The sequence below is a fragment of the Humulus lupulus genome, chromosome 2, assembly GCF_963169125.1.
Source record: "Humulus lupulus chromosome 2, drHumLupu1.1, whole genome shotgun sequence".
NCBI classification, from domain to species: Eukaryota; Viridiplantae; Streptophyta; class Magnoliopsida; order Rosales; family Cannabaceae; genus Humulus; species Humulus lupulus.
This window is the reverse complement of record NC_084794.1, coordinates 23,622,054-23,642,171: the sequence shown is the minus strand read 5'-3', so window position 1 is coordinate 23,642,171 and position 20,118 is coordinate 23,622,054. Positions and strand designations below refer to the sequence as shown.

Below are 20,118 nucleotides of genomic sequence, written 5' to 3'. Positions count from 1 at the left end.
ATTTTATAGATTATAATAATCTACATCTATCTATCTATCTATCTATCTATATCTATATATTATATAAATGAGAGCTTCAAAAGGAGAGCTTCAAGAGATGGTGAGTCACTCTAAAATTGCTCTAAAACACTTTATCTATTTTCTCCTTTAATCTAATTTTTTTATTCATTTTATAGATTATAATAATATAGTACTTAAAAAAAATCTAAAATTGTTCTAAAACACACTATCTATTTTCTCTTTTAATCTATTTTTTATTCATTTTATAGATTATAATAATATAGTAATTTATAAAAAATGTAAGTAGTTACATGTTTTTTTAAATTTAAATAAAATATTTACAAGATATTTTCTCCTTTAATCTAATTTTTTATTTATTTTATAGATTATATATAAATTAATTTATTCAAAAAAAATATTTTATAAATTAATGTAGTAATGTATTTTACGTAAATGTTGTTTTATTTTAGATATATGTACTGAAATAAATATATTTCTATCTTCGAATTTAATTAGTTAACCAAGTATTTTGAACATTTTTAATAAATATATGGTCAAAAGGTTAATTTTTAAAAATAAAAGATCAAAACAGGTAATCAGCCAAAATACAATGTTCAAATAATCGAACTACCCATTCATATATTTAATATTTTGACAAAACACGAGGTCTAAAAATTAATTTTTAAAAATAAAAGGTTCAAATTGATAATTGACAAAAATAAGTCTTGCACAAAACATAAATGTTCTTATACATAATTTAGATTTTTTTATAAATAAAAAATCACACAAAACGTATAATAATAATAATAATAATAAAAAAGCACATGTATAATAAGTTTTTTTAACTTTGTTTTCGACATTTTAATTATTCAAAAATTTTCAAAAATTTACAAGAAGTTTGCTATACAATTAATACCATTATGAGAAAAAATTGTGGTCAAGACGTTCTTATGTGTCTATATAAAAAACATGTTGTACAAGTAAGTTGAAAAATAATCCATACCCTACAATATCTCAAATAATATTTTAAAATATATATATTTTTAATAATTACAAAAAATTACACGTTTTGCGATCATATTTTCTAGTATATATATATAGGATGAACCCTACATATTATACTGTGTACATATATATCCGACAAATGATCAGAACTGCATTAACGACCAATTAACGTGTTTAGAACTTAATTATCACATGTATATGGACATGATCAACTGGATCATGATATATATATATATAATTAATTAATTATTATATTTTTTATTTAAAGAAATTAATTATTATCATTGTAGCTTAGGTACTACCAATAAAACTGTAAAGTATTTTTAATATAACGGCCTATGTCGGGTGTATGACTAGATTAGGTACCTTCTCTTTGTAATACTATGTACAATAATCCAAAAAATCACTCATAAAATATTATTAAATCTAATCTATCTGTATTGTAGCAAAAGTTACAGTGTTTTTTTTTTTGCTGTAAATATACAATTATAAAACCTATTTCTATATTTAGATATCATACATTATATTGTATATATTCTAGAATATATAAGTGGACTCGTCGATCTACTTGTTGCATTGTCGACGTGGCCATTGGTGATTCGTTTACTACAGTCAATAATTGGAGAACATCTTCACGGTGCTTTTACATAAACCAATAATAGTATCGACATTGCTTCAATTAATTAATTATATATTTATATATGCATCTGTATTTGGTATACATAAGTACTATTATATAATATAGTTAAACGACTCTACCCTAAAGTTCTTTGCATTTCTTAATTTACATATTTGGTTTAGTTCTCTCATCATATAGGTCCTACCTAGGCTTTATCAGGTAGATCGATAAAATTATTAATGAAGAAAAAAGAAGGAAAAAAATATATTTATCATCCCCTTCTTTTTTATAAACAATATTAAGTGACATCAGTGGTGTACTTTTATTAGTATGATCCCACGTATTTTAATTTAAAATAATAGTAATATTGGACACATATTTTAATTTGAAGTAATGGTGATATTGTACACTACTAGGGTCTTATAGTAATCTTCCTTTATAAATGTAGTTATGTATACAAGTGACCAATTTACTTTATATAATTATATGAGTATTGTTATAGGCTAAAATCATATGAGATATAACTTTATATGTAGTTGATGTTGTTTAACACTATTTATTACATTATAATAAATGGAATTTCATTTTAAATTCAACCACATAAAATGTCATCTTATAATGTTGAATACTTTAAAGTGTCTTCATAATCTAATTATAAATACATGTTAATCTCCTATTTGTTTAGAAGTAAAATGGTACGTGGATTTATTTACGTACATCCACATTATTTTAATAATATATATATATATATATTTACACCTATAATATGACTAAAATAATGAAAAAAATTACATTATTTAAGAAAAAAATTATATAATAATATATTGTTAAGCCAATACAAGTGGATTGGTCCCGAAGGAACTAAAAACGTTGTTTGGTTTTAAGGAGAGAAGAAAACAATATCCTCTTATTTTTAAGAAGAATTAATAACCATACATATTATCCCACTAAATTAATGATAAAAAAATCTTTAAGAATGATATTCCAATGTTTAACAAAGGAGTTGAATATATACTATTCTATCATCAAATCCTATATATCTCCATATAATTATATATATATACTTCTTCTTAATTATTCAAAAGTATATATTACTATTAATATATCTAAATATATATATATAGAATGTTTGCTTACCGACATAGCATAATAAACTGTTGTTTCAATCAAGATTATTATACATTTCGTTTTTGATGGGTGGGGTATTTCACCAAGTTTTACTCGGAAAGAAAAAGAAGAAGAAGACACATTCCCTATCAGTGGCACACTTACCAATTAATACATGTTTTTTTCACCGAAAATGATATAATCTAGGCCCCATTAGGATTTTTGAGTATCTATGTTATTACCTTTTAATATAAATGGGATACTAGCTAGTCTAGACAATTACAGAGTCTGACTTTTAACTGAGGATGGGCTATTTATAAATTTAGATTTTTCAGATGGAACTTATATACGCTATTTTTTCAATTATATATTAAAATATTTGATAAATTACCTCCCTCACTGAGTCTAGAAACTAGAGCATGAACATTATTATTTGTTATATATATATACATATATAAAACTAGTAGTGCATATAATAGATTAAACTAAACCCTCATCAACATAGGACCACTGAACATATTAAATCAGCTTTTGATAAAGCAAAAATTAGGCTAAACCTATCATTTCATACTGTTCAACAAAAATGAGCAAAAATAATTGTGGGAAGTGGGAACTCACTCACTCAATTAATTAATGCTTGTTTCAATTTCTGGGCTACGTTCAGTTAAAAAGAAAGAAACGAAAGAAATACCATTTATCAAGTACATATATTTTTGGACAAAATATCTTTTAACCTCCGAATTACTTGTAGATTTTTGCCCTCCAAATTTTTTCGCTTGTCAAAAATACCCCTTGATCTATACTATTTATGGACTTTCACTCTTTCCGTCCGAAATAATAACAGTTTGATAACGTGGTAGTTAGAAAAATATTTCAAAATATTTTTTTATTAATTAATTTAATTTAAATTAGAAAAAAAATTAAAATAATTTTAAAAATAAAAAATAAATAAAACTTGTTTGTTAAAATTAAAATCTTAAATTTTTTGCATGATTGTTTTCTAAATGTGTTTGATTTTCTACATTGAAATATAGATTTGGTTGAGTTTTTAATTTAATTTAGTTTAGAAATATTGATTTTAATTTTTTCAAAATTATATTTGGAATAAAAAATTATATTTATTAATTATTTTTATAGGATTTTATATAATTTCATAAATCTAAAAGCCAATTTTTATTAATTTATTATTTTTTAAAATGATTTTTATTTATTTTTTTAATTTAAAATCAATCAATTAATTAAAAATTCAGTTTTAAAATATTTTTTAACTGCCACGTCAGCAATCTGTTACTATTTTGGACGGAATTGACAAAAATCTACAAGTACTATACTTCGGGAGTATTTTTTTCAAGTAAAAAATTTCGAGAGCAAAAATCTACAAGTATTATAGTAGGGGAAAATATAACATTTTGTTTGGATCTTAAAATTATTATTTTACTAACTGCAATATCATTCAGAAAAAGGAAAGAACAATAGCCTAGATCCTTCTTTTTTGGAGGGCTTACCCATCATATAATAAAGTAGTGGGTATTCACAAATGCTTCTTTCTTTTTAGTCTCCCACATTAAGGACCAAAGTTATCTTCTTTTTTGGGTCTACCACAATTAGTAATTTCCAAAAGTACCCACATTAGAATATTGTCTGATTAATTTTTCAGTTTTCTCCTTCACAATATATTTCTTCTTTTTCTCTATTGTTAACAAATAAATTATATCAAAAGGGTATAAGGGTAACAAGTTAGGGACACAGCAGGGCATGCCTAACAGGTCCATGTCATAAAAGATTCAATAATTTAGGGGTTAAAAATGCTGTTTGTGAGTCCAAATAGATTGGCATCTTCCAAGATATAACCTTCATCAACATCAAGGCGTGCAAGTGGAAAAAATGGTACAAATGCATAAAATGAAAAATATGATTTGTATTTTCTCTAATTGGTCAAAGCTTCAAAGAATTGATAGCCACCAAGGTGGGCCAACACCTGGCAAAGTGGAATAGAATAGAAGGATGGCTTTGCAAGGTAAATGTGACCTTTGCCAAGGGTTTGTGGGCCTAATTAAACCAAAGAACTTTGGGCCCACCACACCGAAACCTTTTTATTTTAACAATTTTTATTTTTATTTTCAAAGAAAATATTAAATAAAAAAAAAATTAGGATTTGTACGCCCAACCTAGACCCACCCTCCACCGAGAGTCAAATAATTTTGTATCCGCATTCCACTCCAAACCTCTATAAATAGCACAACACTCAACACCAAATTCCAACTCCACATTAAGAAACTAACCTTGTTTAAGAAAGAGAGAGAGAAGCACAAAGAGAGTAGTAGAAAAAACTCATCAGTCAAACACAGATGGAAATGGAGAACTTCCCAGTTATTAATTTGGAGAAGGTCAATGGTGAGGAGAGGAGCTCAATAATGGGGCAAATCAATGAAGCCTGTGAAAACTGGGGTTTCTTTGAGGTAATTATACGTACAAAATGATAACTTCTTCCCTATGCTATATGTATATGTATATATAGATATACACCCACAAAACAATACTCATGCTACCTTGTTTTGCAGCTTGTGAATCATGGCATACCCCATGAGTTTTTGGACACAGTTGAGAGGATGACAAAAGAGCACTACAGAAAGTGTATGGAGCAAAGGTTCAAGGAGCTGGTGGCAAGCAAAGGTCTTGATGCTGTGCAAGCTGAGGTCAATGACATTGATTGGGAAAGCACCTTTTACTTGCGCCACCTTCCTGCCTCAAACATAGCTGAGATCCCAGATCTTGATGATGAGTATAGGTAAAAAAAATGGCTCAATTTTTTTCTGATATAAACTCAGAAATTCTCCTAAAAAGCCTCTGTTTAACAGAAGTATTGTTGACCACTGTATATGCATATTTACATTGCTAAGAGTGGCCATTGAATTTAATTGGATTGACTATTCTTCTGATTCGTTTTGAGTAAAATATTTATGGCAGATCAGTAAATAGTAACACTTGACTTGGGAATATCCACAAACATAACATAAAGTTGTAATTTTTAAAAGTAAAAAGTGGGGTATGAGAATTGACATCTCTTACCAACAATGCAGGAAAATCATGAGGGAATTTGCTCAGAAGTTGGAGAAACTAGCAGAGTTTCTCTTAGACCTGCTATGTGAGAATCTTGGACTAGAAAAAGGGTACCTGAAAAAAGCCTTTTATGGACCAAAAGGCAGCCCAACCTTTGGCACCAAGGTCAGCAACTACCCTCCTTGCCCCAAACCTGATTTGATCAAGGGTCTCCGGGCCCACACCGACGCCGGTGGCATCATCCTCCTCTTCCAGGATGACAAGGTCAGCGGCCTCCAGCTTCTCAAGGATGACAAATGGATTGATGTGCCTCCTATGCGCCACTCTATTGTCATCAACCTTGGTGACCAACTTGAGGTATAATCATTTTCAAAATCACTGTTTGATTGACATAACCAAACCACTAAAGTTATAAATAGCTAAGTCCACTAATTAGGACCCTTTTGAGCATATAATCCCAACCAATAAAATGAATATCTAAGCCCCCTATCTAGTACCCTTTTGAGCGCAAGTCATGATGAGAATACTAATACAAGTCATTTCTTTTTTTGGGATTTTCAGGTGATCACCAATGGAAGATACAAGAGTGTTCTTCACAGGGTAATTGCACAAACAGATGGTACGCGTATGTCTATAGCCTCATTTTACAATCCTGGTAGTGACGCTGTTATCTACCCAGCACCAGCTCTGGTGGAGAAAGAAGCTGAAGAGAAAAACCAAGTCTACCCAAAATTTGTTTTTGAAGATTACATGAAGCTGTACACTACAGTCAAGTTCCAACCCAAGGAGCCAAGGTTTGAGGCCATGAAAGCTGTGGAAGCTAATGTCAGCTTGGGCCCAATTGCCACAGCTTGAATTATACAATATGTACTAGCAAAATAAAAATAAAATAACAAGAAAAAAAAGGGGTGTTTTCTATCTTCTAGCCATGTTGTAACATGTTTTAATCCTTTGATATATAAATATGATGGTATTGGGGGGGGGGGGTTTGGTGTTAATTTTATTATTTTGTAGAAAGGTAACTAAAGTTGCAAGTTAATAATATATTTGAAGATAAAAGGTTTTGTTTACTGTTTTCGATCTATTCTTCTTTTATTTTCATTACAATTCTTTCCCTTAGTTTTCGTTATGGCTAAGTGGGGAGTAGATCTCAAAAAGTCATAGGCTGTCCCCATAAGTTAATAACCAATAAAAGATAAAAACATTACTTGAAAGAGGGATAATTAATTAATTAATTAAATAAACATATACTAATTTTGTAACTGTTTGTATAGGTTATACTATTCTATTCATGTAGTGGGAAAAAGAAAAAAAATAATATGGAGAAATAACTGAAAGTTTAGCCTTACATTATTTTAATAGGATAGAAGAGAAAGCTAACCAAGTTTTAGTACTTATCATTAAATTTTGTTTTATAATAATAAGTATCAAACACCAGGAGTCATCTACATTTCTAATTTTTGTATAACCGATATTGAACAATAAAGTATTCATTCAAAGTTAGAATCAAGTTTCTTAATATTACTTTTTTAAAAGAAAGTTTAGTGTTATTTTTAATTAAAAAATAAGGAATTAACTACAATTTGGGAGATGCAAGTGTTATTTTCATGGAACATTTTCACTCCATTACGCAAGCATTTATCATGCCCATGCCTCTTGCTTTTCACGTTTTTTCTTTTTTCTTTTTGAGAGCTTTGTTTGTTTTATAGACTTTGGAGTTTGGATGATTCTTTATTCACATTATAAATTTATTTTAGTTTGTATAAAACTCTTATTAATTATGAATAAAGTTTTTTTTCTAATATATAAGAGTATCCACATGATAATCCACATGGTGATCCACATGATGGTGTTAACATATTTATAGGATTATGGTTACTCCATTTATTGGAATTGGGTGTTTCCATACATACATTTTTTTTCTCTTCCCAACCTTTTCTACATGAATATCTTATATATAATTTTTTTTAACAAATTAAAATTATAATTTCACCTCTATAAAAATTATTTATTGTTTTTAAAAAAAAAATTTGTTTACACCCTCAATTAAAAAGATAATATTTTTTAAGAATAAAAAAACCAATCACAATTTTTATTAATATTTTTTTTATCTCAAGACAAGAACAAATATAAATATAAATGATGTAAAATAAAAAGAAATTATCTTATTAGAATCAAGATTATAAGTAAATTCAATTGTAAAATTACAAAGTTAAATTTTTATAATTGTAAAAATTACAGTACTAAATGACGGCTAAAATACTTAATGTTTTCAAAAAGTTGAACTTTTATACCCAATTTTTTTTGCAGTAAATATATTCAATATCTTCAAAATGTCACACTTTTATACCCAAACTTTTTTTAGCGGTAAATATACTCAATGTTTTTAAAATGTTGCACATTTATACCTATTTTTTATTATTTTGATAAATAATAAGAAAATGAAGGAAAAATATAGAATTTTAATTCTTTTTTAAATTTTAAATTATTTTCTCTTTCTTATTCTTTCTCAAATCAAAATAACTATTTAAAATTAAACATTAATAAATGTTTTATTAAAATTAATAAAAATGATTTAAAATAATTAAAAACTTATATATTTTCATCAATTTAAAATATAAGTTTTTTTTAAAAAAAGTAAAGGAAAAACATAAGTTTAATTATTTTGATTAATTTTACTAATTTTAATTTTTTTTATTATTTTGAAAGTGAAAATAATTTAAAATTTTAAAAAGAACTAAAATCCTATATTTTTTCCTTCACTTTCTTATTATTTCTCAAAATAATTTTAAAAATAGGTATAAAAGTGCGACATTTTAAAAACATTAGGTATATTTACCAGAAAAAAAAGTTTGGGTATAAAAGTGTTACATTTTGAAGATATTGAGTATATTTACCACACAAAAAAATATTGGGTATAAAAGTACAATATTTTGAAAACATTGGATATTTTAGCCGCCATTTACTCGATTAAAAAATATTTTTTTAAAAGAAGATAATAAATGAATTAATATATAAGTGACGTATTATATATATATATATTTTTGAACAAGAGAAAAACTTTTATTCAAAAACCAAACAAGATACAAAGCAAAGAAAGAAGCAACAGCTTCTAAACAGCCAAACCGCTGCCTGCAACAGCAGCAACTGCACTCAAAAATACAACTACCAACCCTCTACAACATTAAGCAAATACCTGTCCCTTTTGCTAAGTTTATGAGGACCCAAACCCAAAATTCTACATTTAACAACCTTTCTAATTTCCAAGCTAATACTTCTAGCTGAACTACAAACAGATTCAAAGATACATTTGTTTCGATTTTTCCAAACAAAATACATTGTTGCAGATATTACAACATTAATAATTTGGTTCTTCAGATCACTAACAGCTGTCAAACATCATTGCTGAAGCTCCAAGAAGGAATTCGACCACTGAAACACGCCCAGCCAGCTACTAATTTCCCCAAATATTTTTCTGGAGAAGATACAGTTCATGAATAGGTGGCTGTGAGTTTCATTTTCAGAGACACAAACAGGGCAAAGAGCAGTAGGGATAGGCATGAAAACGGCTCAAATGATCTCTGGTGAGCAGATGAGGGTTAAAAACCTGCCAATATATGAATATATGCTTGGGCACTAGGAGTTTATTCCACACAGTTTCAGCATACACAACTTTTTGAGCAGAAATAAGAGAGGTATAAAATTGTTTAACTCGAAATTTATCTCCCTTTTCAGCTTGCCTCAAAGAAACTTCATCAGTAACTTGTCTAAGCCTCAGAAGCTTCTTAAAATACTAGCTCATTTCTTGCTTAATAGGAATACTCCAAATGATTTGCTCCTTAAGATAGATGGAGTTAATCTATCTAACCCAAAGGCAGTCTTGGTATTATATATATATATTTTTGGATGTGCTAAATAATTCATTTTAATTTCTTAATAATTGATGAGGATAATTATGTCAATTTATTAAAATAATATATTTGACAATAAATCATAAAGGTGAGTAGTGAACAAATGGGGTGTCAATAGTCTAATTATGGATGAGTTTGGTAAAGTTTTTAGAAAAATTGAAAGTTGTTTTTGAAAAAAGTTATGCAATAAAGCTATGGAGTAGGGTGAGCATCTGATCCAATCCAACATTTTTGTACTAATCCAATCCAATTAAATGTTGGATTTTGAAAATCTTCATTTAATTCAATCCAATTCAATTAGTAATTGGATTAGTTCGGTTTTTTAATTGGGTTTCGAGTTGGAACCTGATATTTTTTTTCGAACTTGATTTTTAATATTAACTAAAAAATATACAAAAAAAAAAAATCACTTAAAAACTAAACAATACAATTTATTTAGGTTCAAATTATATAAAGTTATCAATCTTACAAGTTTAATACAACTAAAAACTTGAAGTAGTATTGAAAATGAGAGAGAATGAGGAGAATGAATGCATAATTTTAGTGTTTTCTCCTTTTAGATGTGAAAGTATATAAGGGAAGACTAATAGTTAGCCATAATAATGTATTAAAAGGAATATAAATATATTTTGATTATATTTAAAGAAATATAAATAATTAGATATTTTAATATATATTTGTATGTAATTTGATTTGATCGGTTTTTAATTGGATTTTGACAGTTTCATCTGCCATCTGATCCAATCCAATTGAAATCAAATTATTCAAATACAATCCAATCCAATTGTAATTTTATATCCAATTTTTTGTATCTGGATTAATTTGGATGTTGTCCACCCTACTATACAAAAACTAAATCTAGAATCTTATGCTGAAACAACCCACCTTGAGAGTTTTATTTTATGTATTTACTTATTTATTATATAAATTATTAAAATATATATGATTTTACTCATTAGATATTTTAATAATTTTATATTAACAAAATACTCTAAATATAGAGTTTTTCAAGCATTATAATATAATTTTTGTATTTCATATTACTTTTAAATTATAATTTACCAAACCTACAATATTTTTATGCTTCAGCTTCTTTTACCCATAGCTCAACTAAATCTGATTGTTGAATAAGTTGTAGCTCTATCAAACTGGTCATCTTATTTTCTATTTAAAGATATATTTATATAGACAATTACATAATAACAGTATTTTTAATTCTTTTTCATAAATTCAATATTAAATTTTGATTTGAATATTTTTTTTTCTTGCCAAATCATCCTACGTTTGGTCAATAAAGTAGAATAAAATAAGTAAATCAAAATGGAAATTTAACAACCCTACACCAAAAAACTCACCAGACAAACATAAACCTACAAATTTGACAAACTAATAAGATAAAACAAATATTACACATTTAAATAACTTAAAAATTATCACAACATATATATTTTCCCTCACAATCTTCCATTTCATATTTGTTTATTTGACTTCTTTCATTGTTTATAGAGAATTAATTTATTTTTTTGGTAATTTTAAATTATTTTGTTGACCGAGGGGGAGTTTTAGCAAAAATAAAAAATAAAAAGAAAGTATGAGTTGTAATTTTTAAAAAGGGTTAGTGAAGAAGAAAAGTTCAATAAAGAACTGATTACGGTATTCCTTATTAGTGGTTAGTATGAAAGAAAATGCAAGTGATTATGATGTTTTTTTAGCCAAAGAAAGTCATTAAAATCACATAATATATGCTTATTGATTCAAAGATTGTGGCACCATTTTTTTTAATAAATATTATTTGTTCTTACTAAATTAAAGTGCTTTGACATTCTTACCTGAGATTTTAAAACTCTCTTACAAAAAGGGATCGTAGAATATGGACATCGAATTTATGTGTTCGTTGTATTGCATGATGTCGATCGGTTTATATTTGTAATATTAATTTTTAAAATTTTAGTATGAAATTTCGTAATTTCGTTGTATTGTATTGCATGATGTTTTTTTTTTTTAAAATGATTGGCAAGTTGCTGTTTTTTTTTTACAAAATTGGTTAGTTGTATTAGGATTGTATTTTAGTTTTATTTTCCTTATAATTGATTTTAATTACACCTAATTAATTTCTCTCTTGCCTATATATTAAATGAGTGTTTGGTATGAGGTTTGAGTTTGAGGGAGTAGAGTTAGAGGAGATTTAGATTAAGGGAATGTGAAACTCAAGTGCTTAAAAATGTTGAGATTACCCTCAAACCAAGCTAAAAAATAGGACTCACTTGGAAACACAAACCCCAAACCATTAAAAATAAATTTACCAAATATGGGTTAGATTTGACATTCTCATTCCCACCAAACCAAACCCCCATACCAAATACCCCCTAAAGGCTTCCTCTCTTATAAGGTATCAGCCAAACACAATCTCTAAACCTAAGTTTTTCCTCACCTCTTTCTTCTCCGATTTCCCTCCATGGCTCGGACAAGAATAAGATCCACAAGGAACCAACCCAGCTCCTCCATCAATTCCGACCCGCCACCTCCTCCTCCACCTCCGACCACTGCAGTTGGAAATGGAGCCAACGCCTCTGCTTCGATTGCTCATCAGGATTTTTCATTTATACTTTTTAAAATTAAAACATTTTAAAGTCACACCTGCAAAATGTTGGCCCAATCATTGTGGCCCTTGAACAATTGGAAAAAACCTTGACTGACTTGAAAAATTATTTTTTTAAAATGATAAACTAATTAATATATAAGTGATATAATATATGTTTTATATATAGGCTAATATTTTTTCATTTCTTTATATTAAATGAAGATATTTATGTTAATTTATCAAAATAATACATTTTGTAATAATTAATTAAAAAGAAGATGTAAGAAGAGAAAAAAAATGAAAGTGTCAATACTCAATAGTCTCACTCTTAAAATATTTTGTATGATGTTTTTCAGTTGTTCGAGCAGAAGCTAGAAGCTGAACCTGTGACTTTAATAGTTATTTTTGAATTGGTCTCTATAACTTGACCTTCTTTTATCTATTATAAAGTTTGATTGTCTGGAGTTAGTCTCTACTTTCTCTAACAGATTCATGTTTTTTTTAATAATTTATGATCTTTGTTAGAGGATATTGTAAATTTACTATCCAAATTTCTTAGAGTGTCTTTAATTCATGTTCGTCGTACGGCTAATAAGACTGTTCATATTGCATGCTCTTAGGGTAGATGAGGAACTTGTATGATTAGAAATTTTTTCTCATTTTATTTAGAATATATTATTAAACTCTTATTATTTTCAATGGAGTATTCATTGCTAAAAAAAAGTGTCACCCTTAAATTGTCTTTTAAAACATTATTTTTCTTTTTTCTAATTCATTTGTAAAAATTCTCAAGATTGTGAAATTACATTTGATTTCTAATTTGAATATATAAATAAGAAGAAAAAAAGTACCATCATTTGAATTTTGTTTTTTTTTTCCTCCTAAAATTCAAGTTCTAAATTATTCAACTAATTATTTCATATGACTTAAACCGATAGATTACCACATGCATCACTATATATATCATCACACGTGTTTGCTAAACAGTTGATTAGATGATAGCAGCACGGTTTTATTGATAATATAAATAAATAAATAAATAAATAAATTTGTGAGACAAAAACTCTTGGATAATTTAACTAGCCACAACCAAAATAAGGTAAAAAAAATTAAAATTAATTTTTTTGCACTATTAATTTAACTAAGTAGCTAGGCTGAATCGATGGGTTTCTACTATTAAAATCACCATGCAAAAGAAGGAGAAGCGCATGCACCACGATAGTAGTAGATATAGCTAGGCAGTCTAGTTTGAAATGCATACATAATAAATAAATATATATATATATATATTACATAAAGGTGTTTTTATTAATTTATTTTCCTATACGACATTAAAATAATGATAATGATTATAATAAAGCTAACCGACATAATGTAGTCCACGTCATATAAAATAAAGTCATTCTTAATGGAGCGTAGAAAGAGATGCAAATATGTGTAATTGCCCCTCCATGTTATGATTTTTTGGAAGTATAAGAAAAAGGCTAGCTATATTATAATATAGGGTGCGGCTATAGTGCAACCCAAAAAAATGTATTTTTGGTGCTACCATTTGTGTTTTTGTTTGCGCGTATGAATTTACGCGTAATTTACAGTACCGAAAATAAGATTCAAAACATGTGTTGTGTACGTGATTGTTTTTTTTATGCGTATAGAAAATAACTTATTTAAACTTTATTTTCGGTACTGTAAATTATTTGAAATTTTTCGAAAACTTGCAAGACGTTTGTATACATAGTCATAAATGAAAAAAAATGAGTAATGATATAGATGCACTCTAAAATTGCATGGTCAAATTATACATCATGATATGTAATTAAATATCAACTATAGATATTTTTATTGAAAATCACACTATATGATGTGTAATTTAAGTGTACAAATTAAAAGTGCATCTATTATTACTCATAAAAAATTACGCCAAAAATCATCCCCACACACACAATGTGATGCACCTAAAAATAGAGGGTGCACTCTAAAATTTTCCTATAATATAATATATATATAAAAAAATAGATTAACATGGTAGGAGAGGAGGTTCGGTCTTAAACACTCAAAGATGTTGAGAATTGTCTCCTCTATCTTTTCTTTGTTTACACATAAACTAATTATGGGAAACTTTATGGTACCAATAAAAAACAATAATGTCAAAGTGTCATCAAGCAAAGAGAGAACACTCTTTCTTTTTATAAAGATTTTCCATTGCCTAACACAAAATGATGAACATGCAGTCCACAAAAGTGCCACTTTATTATGACACCCATACTTTCAACTACAGATAAGAATTCAACTACTGATATATATAGTTAGTGCGTGGAGCAGATATAATAAGTACCTAAAAGAATTAAATATATACATATTTAGATGTATGTGTTGAGATCTTTTTCTTTTTATTTATTAATTTGTTTCTTGTAATTTTACTATTATTGGAATCATCTGATAGATTCATAGACAAGTTAAGAACAAAATAAGCATTTATTAATTAACGAATCATGCACTTTGTGCGGCTAATTTAGCTTATATATTCTTTTGTCAATTCAAGTTTGTTTCTTCCATTAGAATTTTTAATTTCACATGTTAATCCAATGAATATCTTCCCTTTTTCATTTAAAAAGTTGTAAGGTTCATACTAATTTAATGCCATAGTTATGACTCTATGCAGAGAATCTAGCAGCTTCAATGAGCACTACTTGCTCCCACTATTAAAATAAAGATTTTTGACAATTTATATATATATATATCCTTAATATAAAAAAATAAAAAATGTGTAAATAACAAAAAAAATTAGTTTAATTTATTTTAATTTTAACATAATATTACAAATATTTAATGGAATATATCTTTAAAAATTATTAAAAATAGATATTTATTAATTATATTAATATAAATTTAAATATTATAAACTATCATTATTATAATAATATTTAATAATTATATTAATATAAATTCAAATATTATAAAATATCATTATTATAATAATATATAATACATAATCTTAATTTTTATTAAATTTTTTATTATTTATATTTATAAATAAAACATGAACTACATAAGAAATTAGAATAAAATTTATTTTCTATCAGGAACATACAAGTTTATTCTCAAATTATAAATGTGTGATTTGAATAATATCATGAATGTTCTATACATTAAATAGTGTAGTTTATGATCTAAAATGTTATTATTATTTTTTTGAAAAAAAACCATAAACAATGTTTAGGTTTAATTTTTCTTTTAATATGTTATATTGTTATTTTATATATAATATTGTTTATTTATTTAAAATTTATATGACAATCATAAAAATTTAATAATTTTTTAAAATAAAACTAAGCAAACGTACATTGCACATTCTTGCACCTAGTATATATATATATATATATCTTCTATATAAAAAGTGTGTAGATAACGACAATTCTTGGTTTTAACGGAGTTATTTTAAAATTCCGTCAATTTTAATAGTTTTAAGTAAACTGACGTTAAATTTAACGATTTTATTTTAATTGAATTAAAATCATGATAAACGTGTACACAATTATTTGGATTAACGAAGTTATTTTAAAATTCTGGCATTATTAACAGAATTTAATAAACTGATGTTAACTTTAACAGTTTCATTTTAATTGAATAAAAAACATGACAAACGTGTACACATTTTTTTGGATTAACGTGCTTAAATGCTATTATTTTAGTTAAAGAGATTAACATCTATTATCCAATTACAAAAAATCATGAACTTGATATTTTTATTTGGAATTTCAAACTTTAACAAAAAACGTGGAAAACGTGTACGCATTTTTTTGGATTAACGTACTTAAATGCTTTTATTTTAGTTAAAGAGATTAACATCTATTAACCAATTACAAAAAATCATGAAATTGATATTTTTATTTGGAATTTCAAACTTTAACGATTTTATTTAAAATGTTGAAAAATTGATCCCTTCAACAGTGTCCTATTTTCTAGGCCTTGATTTTTTTTTTTTAATTTGAAAAAAACGTCAGTTAATATAGCCATGGTGTTTTTGTTGAGATCTTTTCATAAAATATCAAGTTTAGTTTTTTTTTTGAAAATAATATCTAATTTAATAGTAGTCTTATATAAGAGTTACGAATAAGAGTTGCATATGAATTAGAACCTCTCTCCAAAACGGTATACATTCTCTCCACACAAAATTGTACGCTGAGTTCAACCAGAAAACATAATAAAGGTAAATCATTTTTTTATCCACACAAAATTAAGTGTTAAATTCTTATTTATGTACATAAATCATAGATTTACTAACCATTTTTTTATCTAATCAGGTGGTCAATTTACGTAATTTCCAAGGTAAATCGACACAAAAATAATTCAACTTCAACAAAACATAAGGTAGCATCTTATACAAATTCATTTATGATTTACGATATCCATCTTATAGACACAAAATTAAGTCTCAAATTCTTTATAATCATACATCATTAATTTACTAACCATTTATTCTCAAATAATTTTGTTTCAAATTTTTTATAAACATTCATCATAGATTTACTAACTATTTTTTTTCTTTCTAAAATCAGGTTGTCAATCTACGCAAAATTCCAAGGTAAATAGTCACACAAAAGTAATTTAAGTTCAACAAAACACAAGGTAACATCTTATACAAATTCAGTTATGATTTACTCTATTAATCCTATACAAATTCAGTTATTAATTACTATATTATATTATGCTATGTGAGTAAAAATATTTTAGGTGTTTTTAGTTTATGAATTTAGTGAGTAGAGAAATAAAATCAATAATTGCTATGCTAATAAATGTAAAATAGTTAAACAATAAAATAGTAGATTGAGAGAACTATGAAAGAAACCTACAACCATCAACAAGATTTTAAGATTGATTAGATTAACTATCAACATTAAATAATTATCAACATTAAAGAATACTCAAACAAATAATGCAACCATGCATAAATAAAATACTTAGATGTAGGGCTTGGGATTGTTAAAATGTAACATAATTTTATTAAAAAATTCCCTGGAGCCATTAAAAAAGAAAACCAAAAACATATAAAACTTATACTTCCATATGAAAAGTAGCACATTAATATTTAATATAATCTTTTAACCCACCCCATATAATGAAATTCATTCTTTTAACCCACCCCATATATGAAATTCATTCTTTTAACCCACAGTACAAACACATTTAAAAGAAATATATACCACATAAACATAAATCAAGCATCTCAAAAACTCAATTCCTATTACTCATTTCCGCACAATAGTTAAACATAAACATAAATCAACCATCTAAAAAACATAAACATAAAAGTATTGTTTCATAAAAACTCATTTTTGACAACATAATATACTAGATAAAAAAAATATAAACAAAAATGCATATAGAACATTCCAACAACTTGTCAATTCCTACTGAATTACAAAACTATTTATTAATTACACTCCACAAAACAAAACAAACATAACAATATAGTCAAATAAAAATCAACATCCACATGGTTATAGTCCTGCAAATACACGAATAAATAAACAACAGGAAAATCCAATCAAATATAAACCTGAAAGTAAATAAAACACAAAAAAAAACTAATAATATGCCTCAAATAAAATTCTACCAAGCCATTCCAAGCTGTAACCTAAACATATAAAACTTATACTTCATATGAAAAGTAGCACATTAATAATTAATATAATCTTTTAACCCACCCCATATAATGAAATTCATTCTTTTAACCCACCCCATATGTGAAATTCATTCTTTTAACCCACCCCTAGAAAACAAAAGTACAAACACATTTCAAAGAAATATATACCACATAAGCATAAATCAACAATCTCAAAAACTCAATTCCTATTACTCATTTCCGCACAATACTTAAACATAAACATAAATAAACCATCTCAAAAACATAGACATAAAAGTATTGTCTCAGAAAAATTCATTTTTGACAACATAATATACTAGATAAAAAAAATATAAACAAAAATGCATATAGAACATTCGAACAACTTGTCAATTCCTACTGAATTAAAAAGCTATTTATTAATTACACTCCCCAAAACAAAACAAACATAACAATATAGTCAAATAAAAATCAACATCCACATGGTTATTGTAATGCCCCAAAATCCCTAATGCGGTTCAATTTTCTGGATTAGTAGGCCGGGAGAGCCATAATTGTTTTATTACGCCATTAAATGATTATATGCATATTTATGTGAATTATATTAAAATATGATGTTAAATGCATGCATGCGGGTCCACATTTGATTATTAGGGCATTTTGGTAATTTGGCCTGTTGATGGCATATTTGTGTATTTAGGTGCATGTTGTGATTTATGGATGAGATCCCATTATTATGGGGATATATTCGAGCTATTCGGCATAAGACGATCTTATGTTGCAAATTAGCGGTTTTGTCATAACGGGGTCAATTATTGGGATATTGAATAATGAGAATGTTTATTTGATGATATATTGGGAGTTATTGAGATTAGGAGGAAAATCTGGGAGTTTTGACTATTTTTCCCCCGGGGATGTTTTTGGGACCCCGAGCATTAGGATTTATTTGAGGTTACTTAAGCCTGATGTAGTCTGTCAGAAGGAAACCTTACATTAAAACACTTTCTCTCTCTCTCGTTAACCTTTGTGACCATTTGTGGCAATTTCGAAGAGAACTTGAGTTCTAAGAGTCAGAATCAAGCGAGGATCGAGGCATATCGATTCTAGGAAATATTAGAAGCTTCTTGAACGAAGGATTTAGCGAGAAACAACCCAATCAAAGGTAATCCAAGCTTTGAGTTTTGAGTTTTAGAGTTTTTAAGCTTTGATTTGGATTTTGTGTGTCAGTGAGTTTTTGATTCGTTTGAGCCTCGGGATTTGATGATTTTGGATCATTGGAATGTTTGGGAACTTTGATTTTTGGATTTGGAGATGTTTAGGTAGGTTTTTGGAAGGATTAAAATGTGAGAAAACAGAGTTATGGATGGTTCTCAGGTGGGGGCCGCGACCCTGTTCTTGGGCGCCGCGGCCCGAGCTGGGTGCTAAGGACGGTGGAGTTTTGTGTGTGCTGGGGGCCGCGACACTAAGTAGGGTGCGCCGCGACGCTTGCCCCTGGTGCTCCTAGCTTGGCTAGGGGCCGCAACTCTTGAGGGTTTTTGAGGCCAAATGAGTGTTTTGATCATGGGAACTCAATTTTAGGTCTCGGGATTGTTCCTACTACTCAGTTTAGTGGGGTTCGATGTCCCAGAGGCTAGGTCTTGGTTTGGGAACCTCTATTATTCATTTTATTGATGGAATCCCATATTTGGTTATGACTAGGTGACCACTAAGGAACTAAAAGGCAGATCGTTCTCAAGGGTCGTTCTTTTACTCATTCTCGCTAGAACCAGAGATAAGAAAAACTGCACCCTGTGTATATGACATACGTGGTTGTTATAGAGGCATGTTGGCTGTTAAATGTGGACATTGATTGCATATTAAATGCTTAGCAAATCTTGCTTACTTGTGTATGGCCTAAAAACTCAAGCGGGCTGCGGCGCTGATGAATAAGGTCGCGGCTCAACCTCAAAACCCAGAAATTCCATGCAAACTTTACGAGCTAACTTCCCTGGAAATCATCAATTCAGAGCCCTAATCCTAGAATTCTTCCTAGGATTCATATCCAACCAACATAACCAGTTTAACAACCAGAAAACTTATCCCAAAACCCATCAAAGCTCAAAAATCAAACTAAAGCTTAACTTTTAAAAATAACTTTTATCAACAACCAAAACTTAACATAATTCAATATAGATTCTTACATTAATGATGAATTCAATTCCTCAGCTGC

At 27.6% G+C, this 20,118-nt stretch overlaps 1 protein-coding gene across 1 annotated transcript; it reads left to right on the top strand.

Annotated features, from left to right (window-relative positions):
- Positions 1–4,978: 4,978 nt before the first annotated feature.
- LOC133817497 (1-aminocyclopropane-1-carboxylate oxidase) lies at positions 4,979–6,861 on the top strand. The gene is made up of 4 exons (XM_062250037.1): positions 4,979–5,190; positions 5,293–5,519; positions 5,812–6,148; positions 6,353–6,861. Exons 1-4 carry the CDS (start codon positions 5,080–5,082, stop codon positions 6,644–6,646), a joined length of 969 nt encoding a protein of 322 aa, XP_062106021.1. The 5' UTR covers positions 4,979–5,079; the 3' UTR covers positions 6,647–6,861.
- Positions 6,862–20,118: the final 13,257 nt, after the last annotated feature.